The 18,103-nt window shown below is 40.5% G+C and overlaps 1 protein-coding gene across 2 annotated transcripts in view; it reads right to left on the reverse strand.

Annotated features, from left to right (window-relative positions):
* Positions 1–18,103, reverse strand: part of LOC126483925 (BRISC and BRCA1-A complex member 2-like) — a 56,253-nt gene that overhangs the window by 22,589 nt on the left and 15,561 nt on the right. For both annotated transcript variants that reach the window (XM_050107212.1, XM_050107204.1), the window contains exon 3: positions 3,451–3,597. In XM_050107212.1, the coding sequence (XP_049963169.1) occupies positions 3,451–3,597 (147 nt within the window). The remainder of the gene's footprint in view (positions 1–3,450; positions 3,598–18,103) is intronic.

Genomic DNA, 18,103 nt, shown 5'->3' on the forward strand with positions numbered 1-18,103 from the left:
AATTTAAAACTGAAAACTAAACCCATGAAAAATCCCTGGAATTCTGAAAAATTCCCGTCTCCCCCCCCCCCCCCCCCCCCCCCCCCGCCCCCCTGGATGAAAAAATTCCCAGTTTTTTTCCTCGGATTTCCTGGTTGTCACAGGGTGTGTACACCCTGTATTTGTACCTTAAATTCCTTTTTATAGTCCCAAAAAGTTGGAGAACCACTTGCCCTCTCAGCAATTTACACATGGTGAAAAATAAAGTGGTGTAAATAAAAAGTTGTACCCCTCCTCTTGTAAATGTTTTGGTAAAGTTGCATACCCGAGAAGGAATTTACTGCCTTTTAATCTCCATAACTGCAATTCATTTATAAAATGTAAGCGTAACGTGATACAGTAACTGTGGGTCTGCAGTTATTTCTCTAATTATACACTTTTCTCTCACAAATTGAGTTAACAATTTCATTACTGTTGTTAATTACTAGAATGCACTCTATCGAGCCCGTCTAATAGTTCAGCAGTGTGTTCATCTACAGTGTAATTCTTGTCACATCGATTTCAAGAGGCTATATAATGGAGCATCTCTGTTAACTCTATTTCACTGTCCACATCATCTTGCTCTGCTAAAGGTACACATGTCCAGCTCCAGACTCCTGAGCCAACTAGCAGTTGTCAGTTGATTGTAGAAAGCATGGTGCACCGGAGAGATGTAGGGGAGAAGTTTCATCATCTCTCCTTTTTGTCTCGTTGACAGGTGGTACAGCATTGTTCAGAGGGATGAATTGAACACTAGACAAGTGCAGGTCATGGGCATGATGTGAAACTGTAATATTCAAAGTTTTGAAAGAGATTCCTGCACCAAGAGATTCTTTGTATAAAACGAGATGTGGGCAGTCTTTCTGGAAACGAAGCCAGCGAATGTAAAGCAAATTGAACTTTTAATTTTGGGTGTTATTCTTTTTAAATGCAACACTTTTCCCTTTGTTCAGACAAAACCATTAAGGGTCATTCTACAAACGATAACAGGTTGTTTTCTCCTTGCCTTTTGAATGACATTAAATAAAATTTGAGCGGTTCTTGATTTTGTCTCGATAACTCTAAAATCCCGATCGTTTGGCAGAAAGAAGTGTCCCGATAACATACACTTATGCTCTACTGCATGGATCTCCTTTCTTGAGCCTTTACAATTTCTATCCAAATTGGCGCAAGTTTCGAATTCCAATTCTGACCAACTGGTGTGTCACTGAGTGCTATTACATGATGTGCATCATGCCATAGAGTTCTACATGCTTTAGAAGGCAGGAACCTACTTCTTGGGAGCCTTTTGATGCCAAAGTCTCATCCCAAATGTATATAAAGCCACTGTCCCTTTTCTGATCATGAATGCCACAGTTGTATACATACAAGTTCCTCTAATAATAATAATAATAATAATAATCTTTCAATGTTGAAAACTTAGGGAAAGACAGCGCTTTCTGAAGATAAAAAGATATGGTTAACGATATTCACCTTCCCTCGACTGAGCTTGCTGTCCTCAGCCAAACACTGCAGTGCTATTTCTGCTGTTCTCCAATGTTCGTTTTGTTTTTGCACTAATGCCGATATAAGTGGTTCTTCTGCAGTCAAAATTCTCAACTTTAAGGAGTCACATGCAGCACAGGAATCTTTCACTGGGGATGGAACAATAAGTTGAATCTCTCACTGTAAATACATCTGTACAAACTCTCCTTCCTTTCTGGAACTTGTTTATCAATGTAGTTTTCTTTGTAAAGATCATGCATGATATTGAGATCAGGGCTGAAATATTTACTATTCGGACTGCATGCCATAGTGTAGTCGCTGTTGTAAGGTGGGAACCATTTAATGTGGTCTACTCCCATGTTGACAACATTCTTGGAAATTTTGTTTTTTGCAATATTCTTCCCTCTCAAATCCTCTCCAGGCATTCGTTCCAGTTCTTCTTTCTTTACTGCTTGAGTTAATTGACCATTGGAAGTGCAAAAGGTATCCAAGAAAACTGTTTGCGAACAAGGATGCTTTCTATTTTTACAGTCACAAAAATTTGGTATGTAACTGATTTTAGTTCCTTGTGCTCACCTTCATCACCACTGTTGAACATGAACATATTTCACTAGTCTGCAGAGGTAAGTGTTCTGTTTCCTGTTTCCCAAACACCAAAAAGCTTTAAACAAAGCAAACCTCTCTCCAGCAGCACTTAAAAGTATCACACACAACAATCACAGTCTTTTCCACTAAATTTCTGTTTTTCAATATGTTTCCCTTTGGTTGATACAGAATATTCTCCTAGGTTTCTCTTTCTCGTTGCTGGCTGCTTCTGGTGATTTTGAGGTTGTTGCCCCCCCCCCCCCCCCCCCCCCAATTCCAAAGATCATGGGTTTTGTTTCTAGGTGCTGGATCTTGTGTTGTGTTGGGAAATGTTGAAATTTGAGGAACTTTACTTTGTTTTCCTAATTCGGTGGTTGGTGAGGATAGTCCTGTGGCCCCTTCATGGAGCTGACTTCGATTTTCTAGCATAGTGATCTGTGTAAATACTGATTCCTGAAATGGAGGATGCTCAGGACTGGTATCAGTCTCCAGAGATTTTGCCGTAGTATTTATAATTCTCTTCTGTAGTACTTTGCAGTTTCTAGATCAGACAACAAACACTGTTCTAAATAGTCCACAGTGTCATTATCAGAATCTTCATTGCTGGGACCTCCACTACTACTGAAAAATTCATAATCTGGATCATCCCTGTTCAGTCCAGCAAATAAAGGCTGTGTGTACACTTCTAGATTCATATATGTTTTGGCCTAACACACTTCTAACTATTGTGATTTCATCCTGCTTAACCTACTATGAACTGTGTTCTCCTGTCTCACAATTATGGTTTACTTTCACAACTTAACTCAACCTGGGCCATAAATTTTAAGCACGGGTAGTGTGTGGAGAACTTCAGTGGACACAGAATAATAATGAAAAACATAAATAAATAAATCTGATCTCATAAACTTAAACTCTATTAATTAAAATTGCTTGTCTGGCATGCGAATATTCTGTTCCAATCTTTTTGCGAATAGATGAAACAAAGCACACTGTATGATTTATGTATTTAATTATTTATTATGTGAGACGTCAATGCTTGATTCATGTAGCCTTTAACCTACACTTCAACATGCAGAGCAAATTTCCCTTAAAAACAATTTCTGCTTTAATAACATCTTGATATTACAAATCTAAAGAAAGAATACCATTATTCCCGTGAACACACTTCACCCTGGTGTGAGAGGAAGAATGTGTTTGGTGCTCTAAAGTGGGAGCTGTTATACCACCTCACCTTTACTTAGACCACTCTGGTTCTCAGCGGCTGATATGTACTACTAATGAATCACAGGGGTGCTTTAAAACAAGGGACAGCAATAACATGTACTGCATAAAGCCTAAGTTTTTAAGTGGAAATGAACTGACCTGGAGGCGTATCAGGAAACTTGAAGCTCGCTGTCTACCACTTCCAACCAGCACCTCTACATCTCCCTCAGCAACTTCTGCCTGGCAAATCAAAGATGAATACTCAAAGTGCAGTCGAGATCTGTCTGCATGCTCCAAGAGTTCAACCTGTTGGTAATAGACACATAATTAGTAATGGTGCAAAGTGCATGGAGATAAGGAAGCCAAAAAATTAATTTCTTTTACATTTATCGTTGACTGTCTTCCATAAGAAAAAAGAATCTGTCAGACGGCAGATACGGTACAACTAAAACTCACTTGTTAGTTGACACATCACACCTTGGAAGTGGGTTCGTCTAATCACAGTTTTCAAAATCACATGCAAACTGTCCATTATCGCCAACGTAGCAGCAAAGAATCAGTTCACTTCATTGTAAATCATAATTACTGATCATGTCTATAGTACAGGAGCTGACAAAATAAGCATCACTAAGTGTTTCAATAGTGAAAACAGTATATTGCAACAGCATGTCCTGTTCTAAATTTACAGCAAGCTCCCTGTTTGTGGCAGCTGAATACCACTGTGGCAACTCCTTAGTCGCATGTGACTGATGTCAAATAGCAACTAATTTCAACGAAGTATCACTAGTTATGAACTGTTGTGTTGCAGTAAGGGTAAAATGCATAAATACATTCACTTACGGTTTTACTATGCTGTAAAAGCAAATACTGACATTAATTTATTAGATTACGGAATGTGAAAAGTTGTGTGTGTAGGTCTATATTCAAAAGATACTTACAACACTATCTGTTCATAACTATCTGGTCGATCAGAACTCTGAAATGTGGTTATTTATTTATTTGTCTGTATTTCCACAAAATCCACGAGGCTTCGCAAATTATTTAATGAATAACACACACAGACTGTCTTATAAAATTATCTGTACACTTTTAAAACACTGACACAATCCATTACTATTTTATTACATTTTGATGCTAACATATTATGTACATTTTAGTAATCAATCATATAGTAATTTCTCAAAGTTTTAGTATGGCTATTGTAAACAGTACAATAAACCAACCTTTTTAGACAGTGATATTTTGACATTTTGGGTGTAAATAATTGAGAATGCACAGCAGGTGGAATGCTGCAGATGCAAAATATGGTCCCCCTCAAGTAACAATTGTCAATCCTGGAGGTGGTGATTTTCGTTTGCCTGACTGCCAGTTGAAGTTCGTTGATATTAATGGGAGAGCATCAAAAGTGATCTTCGACTGTGAGAAGGAAAGACGATTAGGATTTAACGTTGATAAGATCCTATGAGAAGTAATGCAAGCTTGGACTGGGGAAGGAAAATGGACATGCTCATTTTGAGAAAACATCCAAACAACAGCTTGTGTAGTTCACAAAAATCATGGCAAACCTGAATCTTGATGGCTCACCCCTCTCAGTTCAACTGAGATACAATGAAACTGATTGAGGGTTAACAGATGGTGGGGCAAAAATGTCCACAATTTCTTCTGTTTTATTTGTAACTATACCTCTAATGTGAACATATTTTGTTTCTACAATGCATTTTAAATAAGTTGTGACTTTTGACAGTTCAATATGCAGTGAGTGCAGGGAAGCATAGTTGCCAGCGTGTGCTGGGTGTCAGCAGGTGACCACAGTATAATGCCAGGGCTACCCAGAGTGGAATCTGCCATGGACGCTTGACTGCGTGAACAGCAAGCCGCGCAAGCCAGATAATCTGCCATCTTTCTCAAATGATTTTAAAGAAACTATTCGGAAAATAAACTCATTCTGGCACATCTTATAACCGCCTATCATTTTGTTAATCACCATAGTTATTGTGGTTTTTCATAGGTAAACTACTGCAGGAAGTTCTTCAAGTTTGCAGCGGGAAAAAAAAAAAGGGATCAATATGTACTTGTGTTTGGTGCGTGTTAGGTTACATGTTGCTACCTTTTAAGAGTAGATGATAAAATGAATTACTTTTTAAACTTGGAAGGATATTGGTGTCTGTTTCTAGTCTTGAGAAAACGGAGTGTACGTCAAGCACTCCGTCATGAACTTTTTTCCCAGTGAAAAAACAAGAATGAAATATTCATAAATCCTCATATCTTATAAATGGTTTGAGATATCGATCCAATATCTTGGCAAATGATAGCACACAAGACAAGTGTTTTGCCATTTGATTGATTTGAGAAACTTCCATATCTATCGTGATATTCAAATGACTACAGATTTTAATGAAATAATTTGATTATTGAGGGCCATCGGCAGCTCGTGAAATGAGAATTACTGTGAGTTTTGGAGCAACATGAATTAAGTTGTAAGTTTATTTTTATACTGAGAATAGGCTGTTTCAAAAATAATTGACCTGGCTTGAACTAAGTTGTTAGTTTCTTAATACACTATTTAAGGACTATGTAGCAATTTCAACTGCATTAGGATGTTAGTGAGACGAATATTTCTAAGCTCTGCTGTGTTTTGACAAAAGAAACAGATTTTAACATGGCAACAAGAGAATTTAGTATTACTCAAAACTCGTCACAGTCCTTCATGAATCAACGTCTCCTCACCAACCTTCTTGGTATAGCCGGCAACTCAAGACTAGTCCTATCGTGTAACATTTGCAATGGTTTCTTTTGACAGCATTTCAACCTCAGTGAGTATAAACTTCTTTTTGTTTTTTGCCACATTACTTTTTGACTAGGGTCATATATTCTGTCAGATTTAAATGAACATGATATTAAGGAAGCCTCATCAAACTATCCCTTAACAGTTAGCCACTTCGGCGACCTAGTAGCATGAAGTTTTGGCTTGTACAACACTACAAGTTCCATTAATTACATTCTAGGTTCAACTTTATCTCACGGAACATTTCTTCATACCCAGAGCAAAATATCCATTTTCCTCCACTGCTTTGTTGGAGCTTTATGCATCGCAACAGAGTGGTGTGGTGTTTTGTCCAATACTACTGTCGAATTCATAGGAATGTTTTGCAGCAGAATGTTATCTTCACAGCCAGTGAATGCATTCTTGAATGACACTTTTATTGCAGATCTCGTATTCATATGTACTGTACTGTTGTTATTAATGCAACACCAACACAAAACAGTTGTTCACAATACCCGACGGCTACGAAACACTTCTTCAACGCCAGAAAATATACAAGCTTACAATGAGAGCTGACAAATGTTGATGCATCTAATGTGTGACACCACATGGTATAGTTTGTTCAAGGTGTGGCAACAGGGGCACTTTCTATTAGCCGAACCAGAGGCAGCAGGGTAGGAAAAGCTGGCTTGCCACTGGTGTTAACTGGGCAATGGCGTCACGTCATCCTCTGGTCAGCCAAACGTCAAAAGTCGCAGCTAATTTTAAATGCACTGTAAATGTCATGTTAAAACAGGAGTGGAGAGCAAAACATTAACAACTTCCAGTCACAATTTTTTTTTTTTTTTTTTTTACTGTTTCAAAAATTTTCTTATCTTTTTAAATTTCATGTGTGGGCTGCCATCTAGATTTTCTTAACATAGATCATCTTAAAGCAATAGCCCAAGAGCACTGAAAGTTTCAGAATGTCATAACACAGAATGCTGCAGGGGCTCTTGATAGTTTTACTTGGCAAGGTCATAGAAGCTGTTTCCAGTGCATCCCTCAAGCTGTCTTACATCCAACAGCATGGAGAGGGAAGTTGTTTGTTTCCCCTTGTGGCTTGGTTGAATAACCTTCGTAGTCAGGTCTCTCACAGAACATTGCCTGTGTGTTTTCAAAATAATGACATACTGCTCCATCCCCATAGTGTCTTTTGAGACTTACCAGTCACAAACCAGACAAAAAGAGATTGAGTGCACACAGAAATATAAACAACTGTGTTTGTACAATAAGGTGAAGGTATAATCGTAGGTGAAAGGTTGTTTCTTCTATTAGTGAAAGAATTGCGGCACTATTTCTGTTTGTGGATTGACAGCCCCATGCTGTAGTATCAGCACTAAGATGTTTGGATCTGTGAAAAATTTCCTGACATACAACATTTTAGGTGATGACCTTGGTGAGGAGCAAAGTGACGTGAACAACCTAATAGTTTTATGCTTGTTGTCATGTGATGGAGTAGAGGTCATACTGTAGGCAGTACCCTTAACTGCTGGAACAGTATCCTCAACTGCTGGAACTAGTTTCGTGGATGAACACTGCAGTGTTACTCTTATCATAATCTGGTCCTCTCGAATTATGTTTTATCTGGCCAATCTAATCTCAGAGTCAACTTTGAACCTGTTGTGGATTGGCAAGAGAGCCAATCCTGTTTTGAGAGGAAGCCGAAAGGCATGCGTTTTAGCTCACGCAGGCTGGCGTGAGGTCTGGAACAGGTCAAGGAAATTAGACTAGCATAAAAGGATGTAGCTGTGGAATGCTTAACTTTAATCCATAAATGGTGAACATCGCTCTTGACGGTACATGTTTTACAGCATCAATAGTAACTGGTAATGGCGCCTTGCTAGGTCGTAGCAAATGATGTAGCTGAAGGCTACGCTAACTATCGTCTCGGCAAATGAGAGCGTATTTTGTCAGTGAACCATCGCTAGCAAAGTCGGCTGTACAACTGGGGCGAGTGCTAGGAAGTCTCTCTAGACCTGCCGTGTGGCGGCACTCGGTCTGCAATCACAGATAGTGGCGACACGCGGGTCCAACGTATACTAACGGACCGCGGCCGATTTACAGGCTACCACCTAGCAAGTGTGGTGTTTGGCGGTGACACCACAGAACCACTCATCTTAACGATCAAGATTGAGGGGTAAATGTTAAGCATCACATGCGACAGGCTTTTTCAGTCAAATCTCTCAAATCATCTGTTCCGCTGGATGATTCTAAATGTCACTCACTCAATTGAAGGAGTGGATAATTCCATCTTGAATGAATGGTGTACCATCTATACAAAGTTGTCCTCATCAGCCTGATGTATTAAAGATGAAACAAGCTTGCACATGTCACCAATCCGGTCTATAATATTATTCTCAGCCACAGCACATTCATAATGGGCTCCAAAACTTAGCTAATGAGTTGTCGCAGTTTTTGCCATTTCCTGTAGAACTGGCAGATCTTGTGGGTTTTGGGCAACTGCAGACAATGTAAATTGTGATAATAAGTATTGGCAATAGCATGTACTTGTTTTCTGGCACCATGTTGATTCTATTCATAGCAATTGGCTCGAGATCCCTCTGAAAGAGCATCCCCCTGTCAACTTTTCGAATTACAGGCAAATGCCAACCATGGTGGTGTGAAACTTCCTGACAGATTAAAAGTGCATGCCAGACTGTGACTCAAACTCGAGACCTCTGCCTTTTGGGACACGTGCTCTACTGACTGAGCTACCCAAGTACAACTCACAACCCATACCCACAGCTTTACTTCTGGAAGAAAGTGTACTGCAGAGACATTGCTTAGCCACAGCCTGGGGTACGTTTCGAGAATGAAATTTTCACTCTGTAGAGTTCGAGTCTGGATCCGGCACACAGTTTTAATCTTCCAGGAAGTTTCATGTCAGTTGCACACACTGTTGCAGAGAGAACATTTCATTCATGGTGGCATTGTTGTGAACTGCCGATACCATGCATGTGGTGTGTCACCTGGTATTTGGAAGCTGGTTGTGATTTTCAGAGTGGGTAAAAGTAATGTTGCCAATTTTAATTGCCATGGCATTTGAATAAGAATCTGCCACTGCTAGACTTCCATGTAATGAGATTTTGTGAATAACACTTCACTTCATTCCTGAGATATTCTCCTTCTCTGATACTGTACGTGAGAATTGTCAATGGCAAAAATCTCACAACTGCAGTTGTTGCATTAATGTAAGAGACATTTGAGAGTGAACTTTATGTGAAATATCACATTTAGAACATCTAGAAATTGTAGGGTCCAGATGTCCCTTGGCCACAAGTTTGTCAGAGGCCAAAAGAGCTGGATAACCCGGCTTCTGAACATGCAGCGTACCACAACTTGCTTCACTTCAATGACTACTTCACAGCCTACGTCTTCTGGATCCTTCCTACCAACACCAGCTTTTCTGAATTGCAGAAGTGTGAACTCCTTGCAACATATCCTACGTTCCCAAAACCCCCTGCGCTCAACCATCGCTAGCCCCTGTCCTTCACCCACCTACCCACTTCCCTGTTCCCATTCCAGCACTACACAGCCTCTATTCCACCATTCCACCGACTAGTCTTTCTCCCTTCTTCTACCTCTCCCCTTTTCTAATCCCCTTCTCCAGGCCCTCCCCCTCAAACCTCCTGACTGAACCTATCAACCCCACCATGTCCCTACATGCTCTCACAAGCAGCACTGCACCTTACCCCACCCCTAACCTGCTACCCTCCGCCTGCCTGCCCCAGCCCCTCCTTACCCCCACTGCTCGCAGATTGCTTTTCACTATCAAGTGCAGCAGGTGTACAAAGTGCAGCCTCAATGGCCAGACATAGTAACCATGTTGTAGCGATTCGAGAATTTCTCTGTAAATTCTAGAACCACTCAGCCTTCTACTGTCTCGAACACAGGATATTCTGGATATGAGTGTGGGATGGTAGAATACTACCAGCTGCGTGTCACAGGTTTGTGTGTGCAGGTATAAAATCAGTCGCGGGAAGAAAGTAGACAATGCAGTCGGACGGCACCAACAAGTACCTGTCGGGCAATCCGTTTAGTGAGTGTGTAAGGAAGAACCATGGAGTTTATATGCAGCTCTGTACTTATTGTGTCATTGAATACTGTTATTAAAACAAGAACAGTTGAAAATGTACTCTTGTAGACTCTAGACACGAACTTGTTAGAGGCAAGACTCATTTTATGATTGATGTTAAGGAAGGTCGTGGTGTCCAAGCCAACTTTCTTTTAGCTGTAACTCAATTTGTTTCTAATGTCTGACTGTACGAGAGTTGCAGGAAGTTACATATTCATGTGGAAAATGAGATTTTTATTGTGTATGGAAGTCAAATACATCATTAGTTGACGAAAACTAAAGTTTGTATGTCTACTAATTTCATAAGTAGAAAGAGTCTAAAAATTCCTGTACCTAGCCAAGAGGGCTTCCATCACCCAGCTATTCAGTACAGAGGAGTGGCTGCAAATTCCAAGTAAGTCATCTCATAAAGAAGTGGAAGGTGGTTTGAGAAAATAAGTCGAATATAACCCAGATCCACACTAACACTTTAAGTTGTCAGAATGTTAGAATGTGTGTGTGAATTGTGCTTGTGTGAATGTGCTGAAAGCTCAAATGTATAGCAGTCATTTGTTGTGCTTATCGGCGACCCAACATCTGCTGTAAATGGTGAGTAGCAATCTATCCTATTCATAATATTGTTGCTACTCCATCCTCAATTTCCCCCTGGTTACATTTAAAGACTATTGAATGAACTAAATACTTACCTATTATAAATATACACAACTTAAATTGGAACCACTGCATAGAAAATGTCACAGGAAAGAGGAACCAATGAGTGTGTTTTATTGGCAGAACACTTAGTAAATGCAACAAATCTAGTAGAGACTACATGTATAAAACTTGTCTGTCATCATCTATAGCATTGCTGTGCAGAATGGGATCCTTACGAGATAGGACTGAGGGTGGAGGCATCGAAAAGTTCTAAGATGGGTAGCCCATTTTGTAATAGCATGAAATAGGAGGAAGAGTGTCACAGATACACTAAGCGAGTAGGAGTGGAAACCATTAACACACCTACACACATAATCATCACTGGGAAATAAAGCATTCACATGGAAAGTTAAGAGAAATAGTTGAAAGAAACAGATGATGCGAAGAAATTTCAGAAACCTTACAAATACAGGTAGATACCCATGGTCACGTATGAACCCTCACTCTACAGCAGAGGATGGTTGGTTGGTTGGATTAAAAGAGGGGAGAAGGGACCAAACTACGAGGTCATCATTCCCTTGTTCCGAATAAAACAATGCCACAAGTGCGAGAATAAAACAAATGAGACTAACAACAAAAAACGAAATGAAAGGAAAAATCATAAGAACGATGAAGGGCAACAAAAGTGTAAATGGACAAACGGGGAACAAGAAAACCACAGAAACACAAGAAACGGGATGAAGAGCGTAAAACAACAAAGCAGATGACCATGGCTGGCTGACCACGAGAATAAATAGGAGAAGCCAGCCACTTTGCAACACATTAAAACCTCCACCCTAAAAGCACTAGGGTGGAGGACACAGACAGGGTGTATACGTGGATAAGGGAAAAAAAATTCCCAGATTTCCCGGTTAAAAATACACTTTCTCCCGGGTGAAAATACACTTTCGGCGTGCATGTACGCTGCATATTTTCGTATTACAAAGGTATAAATTCGATTCCACTAAACACCACATGTTACTTTCCGAAGCACTGAAATCGAGATCGCGATGCGATTCTGTACGCCAGTCATAGCTCACGTCATGTGATCTCACCAGCTGATAACAGCATAAGACACGTGATGCAGTCAGTCAACAGCATAATCACTCTTAAGTAGCGCGAACACTCAATTAAGAAAACTTAATGGTTTAAATTAATATACATAGCTTTCACATATAATATTGGTCTCTAAGATTAATAAGCTGGAAGAAAAGCTAAGCTTCCACATATTTGCACGTGTTACACTTTAAGATACATCACACAAATCAGCTAGCAATTTGTTAACAACAATGTAAATGTCTGATCTGGGCTCTAAATTCTTCTAAATGGTCTCCTCAAAGAGTTGATTTGTAAATGAGAGTAAAAAGCTTTGTGATTTAAGAAATTCATCATACATAGTTCATCTTGCATAAAAGGAAATTTACTTTGAATGCAACGCTTTTCAAACCACCATTCGCAACATTTTTCCGTGACCTGATAGAAAAGGTTCATTTCAGCAGTTGCCAGAGAGTGCGAGATAACAGGCGTCACCGCGCTTGCGCAGCTACAATGACGCAGGAAGCCCGATGTTCTTACATGTAAAACATTAAAAGATCTTACGTCATAAAAGAAACAAGACATCAGAGGATACTTCAAGAGCATCAGAATTTCGTGAACCAAACTAAAATGCATAATTAGGCTTAAAGCGCACATTCGTATGTCCAATGATTATCTCATGTTTCGTTATTGCGGCATAATACCATACGTGCACTTGAAATGCAGCCAACAGTTGGAACTAGCCAATAGTGTGAAATTAAACACTTCATTTCAAATAAATTGACTACCTCAGCAGAAAATATTAATAAAAGCCACATCTCTTTAGCAAACCGACAAAAATAACTTCATTGTTCTGCAAGGCGATTAAAGCTCGACAGTCAGAAAGGTGGAAATAAAATCTGAAACTAACAACATATTTTAGCCTTCCATAATTATGTAAACATATTTATTCATTTGATAGCTCCCGGCCACAAAAATCCATTTTGTTTTTCATTTAACGTGAGAGCAATAAATAAAGAGGAACAGCAAAATCACTGAACATGAACACAGGTCACGTGGAGACGATCCACCTCCCACCACAACTCAGACTGCTCTGAGCATCAGCCCCGGATCTACAATATTTCTGAAATGGGGAAATACTAGATAGTGGCACCCAGCCACACGTCTGTAATCAGAATTAACTGCACATGCCCAAGAGCCCACCTGCAACTGCTCAAACGAATCTAACTTAAACAGTTGTCACATCACGTTCATCGGAGGGAATTTGTTGTTATAAAGCATTGCATAGTCTTACCAAAGCCTTTGACACACTTAGCTGTTGGCAGACGCTTGTATGAGAACTGTGTTTTGTTGTTGTTTATAGTGCATTTCCTTTACAACTTGTTGTTGTTGTTGTTGTGGTCTTCAGTCCTGAGACTGGTTTGATGCAGCTCTCCATGCTACTCTATCCTGTGCAAGCTTTTTCATCTCCCAGTACCTACTGCAACCTACATCCTTCTGAATCTGCTTAGTGTATTCATCTCTTGGTCTCCCTCTACGATTTTTACCCTCCACGCTGCCCTCCAATACTAAATTGGTGATCCCTTGATGCCTCAGAACATGTCCTACCAACCGATCCCTTCTTCTGGTCAAGTTGTGCCACAAACTTCTCTTCTCCCCAATCCTATTCACTACTTCCTCATTAGTTATGTGATCTACCCATCTAATCTTCAGCATTCTTCTGTAGCACCACATTTCGAAAGCTTCTATTCTCTTCTTGTCCAAACTATTTATCGTCCATGTTTCACTTCCATACATGGCTACACCCCATACGAATACTTTCAGAAATGACTTCCTGACACTTAAATCAATACTGGATGTTAACAAATTTCTCTTCTTCAGAAACGCTTTCCTTGCCATTGCCAGCCTACATTTTATATCCTCTCTACTTCAACCATCATCAGTAATTTTGCTCCCCAAATAACAAAACTCCTTTACTACTTTAAGTGCCTCATTTCCTAATCTAATTCCCTCAGCATCACCCGACTTAATTAGACTACATTCCATTATCCTTGTTTTGCTTTTGCTGATGTTCATCTTATATCCTCCTTTCAAGACACTGTCCATTCCATTCAACTGCTCTTCCAAGTCCTTTGCTGTCTCTGACAGAATTACAATGTCATCGGCGAACCTCAAAGTTTTTATTTCTTCTCCATGAATTTTAATACCTACTCCAAATTTTTCTTTTGTTTCCTTTACTGCTTGCTCATTATACAGATTGAACAACATCGGGGAGAGGCTACAACCCTGTCTTACTCCCTTCCCAACCACTGCTTCCCTTTCATGTCCCTCGACTCTTATAACTGCCATCTGGTTTCTGTACAAATTGTAAATAGCCTTTCGCTCCCTGTATTTTACCCCTGCCACCTTTAGAATTTGAAAGAGAGTATTCCAGTCAACATTGTCAAAAGCTTTCTCTAAGTCTACAAATGCTAGAAACGTAGGTTTGCCTTTCCTTAATCTTTCTTCTAAGATAAGTCGTAAGGTCAGTATTGCCTCACGTGTTCCAATATTTCTACGGAATCCAAACTGATCTTCCCCGAGGTTGGCTTCTACTAGTTTTTCCATTCGTCTGTAAAGAATTCGTGTTAGTATTTTGCAGCTGTGACTTATTAAGCTGATCGTTCGGTAATTTTCACATCTGTCAACACCTGCTTTCTTTGGGATTGGAATTATTATATTCTTCTTGAAGTCTGAGGGTATTTCGCCTGTCTCATACATCTTCCTCACCAGATGGTAGAGTTTTGTCAGGACTGGCTCTCCCACGGCCGTCAGTAGTTCCAATGGAATATCGTCTACTCTGGGGGCTTTGTTTCGACTCAGGTCTTTCAGTGCTCTGTCAAACTCTTCACGCAGTATCATATCTGCCATTTCATCTTCATCTACATCCTCTTCCATTTCCATAATATTGTCCTCAACTACATCGCCCTTGTATAGACCCTCTATATACTCCTTCCACCTTTCTGCTTTCCCTTCTTTGCTTAGAACTGGGTTTCCATCTGAGCTCTCGATATTCATACAAGTCGTTCTCTTATCTCCAAAGGTCTCTTTAATTTTCCTGTAGGCGGTATCTATCTTACCCCTAGTGAGATAGGCCTCTACATCCTTACATTTGTCCTCTAGCCATCCCTGCTTAGCCATTTTGCACTTCCTGTCGATCTCATTTTTGAGACGTTTGTATTCCTTTTTGCCTGTTTCACTTACTGCATTTTTATATTTTCTCCTTTCATCAATTAAATTCAATATTTCTTCTGTTACCCATGGATTTCTACTAGCCCTCGTCTTTTTACCTACTTGATCCTCTGCTGCCTTCACTACTTCATCCCTCAAAGCTACCCATTCTTCTTCTACTGTATTTATTTCCCCCATTCCTGTCAATTGCTCCCTTATGCTCTCCCTGAATCTCTGTACAACCTCTGGTTCTTTTAGTTTATCCAGGTCCCATCTCCTTAAATTCCCACCTTTTTGCAGTTTCTTCAGTTTTAATCTACAGGTCATAACCAATAGATTGTGGTCAGAGTCCACATCTGCCCCTGGAAATGTCTTACAATTTAAAACCTGGTTCCTAAATCTCTGTCTTACCATTATATAATCTATCTGATACCTTTTAGTATCTCCAGGTTCTTCCATGTATACAACCTTCTTTCATGATTCTTAAACCAAGTGTTAGTTATGATTATGTTGTGCTCTGTGCAAAATTCTACCAGGCGGCTTCCTCTTTCATTTCTGTCCCCCAATCCATATTGACCTACTATGTTTCCTTCTCTCCCTTTTCCTACTCTCGAATTCCAGTCACCCATGACTATTAAATTTTCGTCTCCCTTCACAATCTGAATAATTTCTTTTATTTCATCATACATTTCTTCAATTTCTTCGTCATCTGCAGAGCTAGTTGGCATATAAACTTGTACTACTGTAGTAGGTGTGGGCTTCGTATCTATCTTGGCCACAATAATGCGTTCACTATGCTGTTTGTAGTAGCTTTACAACTTAAGTTTTATTTTCTTTTTTTCTCTTATTCATGTTTTGTTGCAGCAGTATTATTCTGCAGTAGCAGGATACAGTAATATCCTTTGTTTCAGTATCGGTTCTTACCAGCCAAAATCACAAAAATTTAACTGAAATCTAAAACAATGAAAAATTCTCGGAATTCTAAACAATTCCCCAGTTTTTCCCGGATCTCCTGGGTCATATACACCCCAACAGAGAGACAAAGGACATGTGCTAAAACTTAGATCAAATGATAAAACCCACCCTCACAAATAGAACTTAAAACTAAATCAGCCAATGAGGCATTGTCAGATAAAATTAGCGGCAACGAGTCTGGTAACCCAAGATTCCATCGCTGGGCAGTCAAAGTGGGACAGTGCACCAGAAGATGGGCCACTGTCAACGGGATGCCGCACCGACACTGAGGTGGGTCTTCACGGCGCAGGAGGTATCCATGGGTCACCCAAGTGTGGCCAATGCGGAGCCGGCAGAGGACAACTGATTCGCTGTGAGAGGCCCGCATGGAAGACTTCCACACATTCATAGTCTGCTTAATGACAAGCAGTTTTTTGTGCATACAGTTATGCCATTCCATCTCCCAAAGCCGATAAACCCTGTGGCGTAAGTCTGAACGCAGGACAGGTTCCGAGATGCTAAACTCCAGAAGCGGTTTCCGCGTAGCCAGTTTGGCCAACCTGTCGGCAAGTTCATTGCCTGGGATTCAGACGTAACCTGGGGTCCAGACAAACACCACTGAACTGGACCATTCCAGGGCATAGATGGACTCCTGGATGGTCGCTACCAAGGGATGACGAGGGTAGATTGTAGGCGGGAGAAATGACTCATCTGGGCGTGTGCTCAAGAGCACGTAAGAGCTCTGCAGTGAAAACACTGCAGCCATCAGGCAAGGAGTTCTGTTCTACAGGGTGGCGCACGAAATGTGTTACCACTTTGTTTTTGAATATAAACTTTATTGACAATACAGTCAGAAAGGAACATATACTACAATGAAGAGTCGTCCATGGAGATTTGTTCTAACTGAGCCCATGCTCAACATGTCCACCATTTCGTTTCCTAACTTCCTTCAAACGAACACTGAAGTTAGTGATTACCCTACGGCACATGTCTTCCGTAATTTAACTGGAAGCTTGAAGAATAAGTCTTCTGAGGTCCATTAAATTCCACAGCTTCTTGCTACTGCTTTGCCCTTCAACACAAAGTGGTTCATGCAAGATGGAGCAAGGCCACATACTGCAAACACTGTGTTGGAGTTTTTACACGAGCATTTCAACATGCGGATCATTTCACTCAGGTTTCCGGGTCGCTTCAATGACTGACAAAATTGGTCCCCCAAAAGTCCATACCTCAACTCAAGTGACTTTTTTCTTTGGGGTTACCTAAAGGAAAAAATTTTCCCGAAACGTCCACGTGATTTAATGGAGCTCAGAAGACTTATTCTCCAAGCTTGCAATGAAATTACGGAATATGTGTGCCATAGGGTAATCACTAACTTCAGTGTTAGTTTGAAGGAAGTTAGGAAACGAAATGGTGGACATATTGAGCATGTGCTGAGTTAGAACAAATCTCCATCTCCTCTTCATTGTAGTATACGTTCCTTTCAGATTTGTATTGACAATAAAGTTTATAATCAAAAACAAAATGGTAACAAATTTCGTGCACCCTGTATATGTCCTCTATGAACATAAGCAAAGCCAACGTGACCATTGGCCATCGAGCTATCAGTGTAAACCCCTTCATGGCCCCAGTACGTGTGGAAAATCAAGAGGAAGTGACAGCGGAGAGTCGCAAGGTTAACCGATTCCTTAGGGCCATGTGAAAGGTCCAGGCAAAGCCGCAACCTAGGTGTACAACATGGAGGTGTATGTGAATCGACCTTAAGTATAGGTGGTAAAGGGAAGGACTCCAGTTCAGACAGAAGGGATTGCACGCGAACCGCAATCATTAGCCCTGACCTGGGCCGCCGATGCAGGAAACGGGCAGTCACGGGTGGGAAAAGGAGGTAGTAATTTGGATGCGCAGGAGAACTACAAACATGTGCAACATAGCTGGCGAGCAGCTGTGCACGTCTAACCTTCAATGGAGTGACTCTGGCCTCCACCAGGACACTGGTCACCGGACTCATTCTAAAAGAACCTGTCGCTAAGCGAATGCCACAGTGATTCATTGGGTCGAGT

This window comes from Schistocerca serialis, chromosome 1, assembly GCF_023864345.2.
Source record: "Schistocerca serialis cubense isolate TAMUIC-IGC-003099 chromosome 1, iqSchSeri2.2, whole genome shotgun sequence".
NCBI lineage: Eukaryota > Metazoa > Arthropoda > Insecta > Orthoptera > Acrididae > Schistocerca > Schistocerca serialis.